The following is a 3,354-nucleotide window of genomic DNA, read 5'->3' on the forward strand; positions in this document are numbered from 1 at the left end:
TTAGGATATTACTGGGTTGGTATAGTGGATTAAGATGCGCAGCAGATACTTTAAATGTATCCTTCAAGGGCAGAAAATTTCACATACTATGACTGCTGCCTTTTTCCTTCCACACACATATACAGCTACTTTGTTTCCTTTATGAGAGATAATAAAATCACTTAAAAATATTTCAGGTCATTTGAGAAGTTAACCAAAATAAGGCAGAGAGAGGAAAATTAAATGTTCAATTAAAAGGCATTACAATGTTACCTGGCATCTAGTATAGTACTGTGGCGATACTAGACAGAGGGAGATTTTAGGTAGTAGAAGGCAAAGATCCTCAGGAGTAAAGCCAAGAAACTAAGATAGTTTCCAAAGAGATGCTGCTGGATTAGTCATCGTTCCAAGAAGCATCTGCTGACTCTTGCTGATCCCAATGCCTGCTTAAGATGAAAGCTGCTTGCCTTTTTTTTTTTTTTTTAAAGCCAGAGTCTTGCTCAATACTTAGTCCAAGCTAGCCTTGAGCTCACAGTGTGGCCTAGGCTAGCCTCAACCGCAGGCAAATCCTCCTGCCTCAACCTCCCAAGTACCGAGATTGCAGGCATGCCCCATCATGCCTGCCTCCTCTGCCTTTTTGTGAGTTCAGCAACCAGGGAAACTAGTTTTAGGGTTTCCAAGGTTTCTTGTTGAAATACACCACAGACCTTAGAGAACCCGTAACACCCTGGCATGTAGTTGATGCTTTAATATATTTCCATCTAATACCTGGGAAGGTCTGAAGTCTTGCAGCATCTGGGCTCTAGCTAAAGCTGAAAGGCTAACGAACTCATCAAAGACCCCAGTAAGAGACAACCTAGCCAGGTAATCTGGCCGGTTCACAATCAGTCTTTCCCCAGTTTAAGATAAGCATCAGTGTACCTGATAACAGGATGTAGAAAGACACCCTGGAGCAAAGCTGGTCTTCTGAGGAACTTTTCATGAAATACCAAGGTAAAAACACCGTACTGGCAAAGGTTTATTTTCTTTATTTTCTTTCTAGTTTAAATACGTAAAACCGTAAACTTTCTGTACTTTAAAGTAACCTATACGTTATTCTGTTACAAAGGAACATGGCTGAACAGGTAGGAAACAGATTCTCCATTGTGAGTCCTCCGGATGGCTTCCGCAAGGATCATGGAGACGTCTATCACCTGTATTTTGGAGCAGTGCTTCATCTTATCTTCCTGTGGTATGGTATTGGTGACTACGACCGCTTCAAAGCATGCACTGTCGATGCGAGTAATGGCCGGGCCAGAAAAGATTCCGTGCGTCAAGATCGCATAAATTCTGATGGCCCCAGCTGAGGCAAGTTTGTCAGCGGCGTGGCAGATGGTTCCGCAGGTGTCAGCCATGTCATCCACAAGGATGGCCACACGGTCCTTCACGTCTCCCACCAGCACCATGCGGTCCACTTCATTGGCCTTCTTCCGTTCTTTATGAATCAAGGCAAAGTCCACATTCAAGCGGTCTGCAATGGAAGTGACCCTTTTGGCTCCGCCAGCGTCAGGCGAGACAACAATGCAGTTTCTCCACTCGGGAATATTTTCCTTTATCCACTTCAGGACAGCCGGTTCTGCATACAAATTGTCGACGGGGATGTCAAAAAAGCCCTGGATCTGGGAAGCGTGGAGGTCCATGGTGATGATATGATCTGCGCCTGCTATGGACAGCATGTTTGCCACCAGCTTGGCGGAGATCGGGGCCCGGCTCTTGTCCTTCTTATCCTGACGCGCGTAGGGGAAGCACGGCATCACGGCGGTGACGCGGCTGGCCGAAGCGATCTTGCAGGCGTTGATCATGATCAGCAGCTCCATCAGCCCGTCGTTGATCTCGCCACACCCGCTCTGCACGATGTACACGTCCTCCCCGCGCACGCTCTCGCCGATCTCCACGCATGTCTCCTGGTTACTGAATTTCTTAGTCACCACCTTCCCCAGCTCCAGGCCCAAGCGGTCGGCAATTTTCTGGGATAAATCCTGATGGGAGCTGCCGCTGAAGATTTTGATATTCGGCATTGTGGTCAGCTACCTCAGGAGCTCCTAACCCAGCGACTGTGGCTACCGGAGAAGCTGCAACGGAAGTCAAGCCTCAGGCTAGCGGCTTCCGGTTGTTACCCGGATGTTACCGGTCTGTCGGTTGCGCATGCGCAGTGCTAGAGAAAGCGGAGGTTCTTTTGGAATGTTTTCCTTGAGAGTTTTTTGCATGCGCTTCAGACTTTTGAATTAAAGAGTTAGTGTATTCTAGTCCAGGGAATTGTTAATCCCCTTTTTTCAGTTTCTACAGTTTCTTAAACTAGTTTAAATACATCAAAAACAAAATTTCTGTAAAACCCCAAGCCCATAAGTTTGAAAGGAATGTTACAGATTGGAGAAATATGAGAGTGTCTTTTTTTTTTTTTTTTTTTTTTTTTGCGGAACCAGGGATTGAACTCAGATCCTTGCATTTGCCAGTCAAGCGCTTATCCTACTGAGCCATCTCCCTGGCCCCAAGAGTGTCATTTTAGACAGAATTCCTTACATTGCGCCTGGGTGGTGGGGAATGAACAAGATTTGGGAAATGCATAAGTGGACAATTGACAGTAAAAATAATTGGGCATTAAACATAAGAAACTATTAGTAATCAAGAAAATGCTAATTTTTATCAGACAAACTGAAATTATAAGATATATAATGCCTTCTGATAGAGTGTGTAAATATATAGGTTCTGCAAGAGTAATTTTTCACATAAGTATGAGTCATCATTTCTGATTCTAGGAGTTCTTTTCAAAGAAATATTTGCAAGTACCAAACAAAAATATTGATAAGGATGTTTGTTGCTGTATCAGTTTACTCAAATATTCTGTACTTTTTGTATGTAAGGTTATATACTACCTCTAGGGTAACTAGACTAGCAAATGACTAGTAACTACACTTGAATTGTCTGTAAAAATGAAATCAGGAAACTAGCAATTGTTCATCCATGAGTAAATTATCAAATAGTTTATTGTCCATACAGTGAAACTATGGAAGAGATTGATTTATATAAAATCAGATGAAAATGTCTCCAAGATTTTTTTTAAAGATAAAAAAGCTAGTCACAAAAAAAGTGCATGACATTTTATTTACAGATTTAAATTGTATGATGTTCAAGGTATCATGTATAGATGTCTCTTTTATAATGATTACCTTTGAAAAAGGGTGTAGGTTGTTGGGAATTCAAAATGAAGGACTATTACATTTCACTACCATCTATTAATGTAGCATTAAATTTTTTATTGTTCAATAGCCATTCCTGTTTTGAAAATCTATAACATGTATTGTTGTATGTTACCCTGTTTCTGGCTTTTTTTTTTCC

The 3,354-nt window shown here is 42.1% G+C and overlaps 1 protein-coding gene across 1 annotated transcript; it reads right to left on the reverse strand.

The window, feature by feature from the left end:
• Positions 1–1,079: 1,079 nt before the first annotated feature.
• On the reverse strand, positions 1,080–2,069 carry Prps1l1 (phosphoribosyl pyrophosphate synthetase 1-like 1). The gene has a single exon (XM_004626440.2). The coding sequence runs from the start codon at positions 2,034–2,036 to the stop codon at positions 1,080–1,082; it is 957 nt and encodes a 318-aa protein (XP_004626497.1). The 5' UTR covers positions 2,037–2,069.
• Positions 2,070–3,354: the final 1,285 nt, after the last annotated feature.

The sequence above is a fragment of the Octodon degus genome, unplaced genomic scaffold, assembly GCF_000260255.1.
Source record: "Octodon degus isolate 3935 unplaced genomic scaffold, OctDeg1.0 scaffold00015, whole genome shotgun sequence".
Classification (NCBI taxonomy): Eukaryota; Metazoa; Chordata; class Mammalia; order Rodentia; family Octodontidae; genus Octodon; species Octodon degus.

Bases quoted from the DNA above. Each gene is read 5' to 3' on its own strand.
- Prps1l1 (XM_004626440.2), bottom strand. From the start codon at position 2,036: ATGCCGAATATCAAAATCTTCAGCGGCAGCTCCCATCAGGATTTATCC.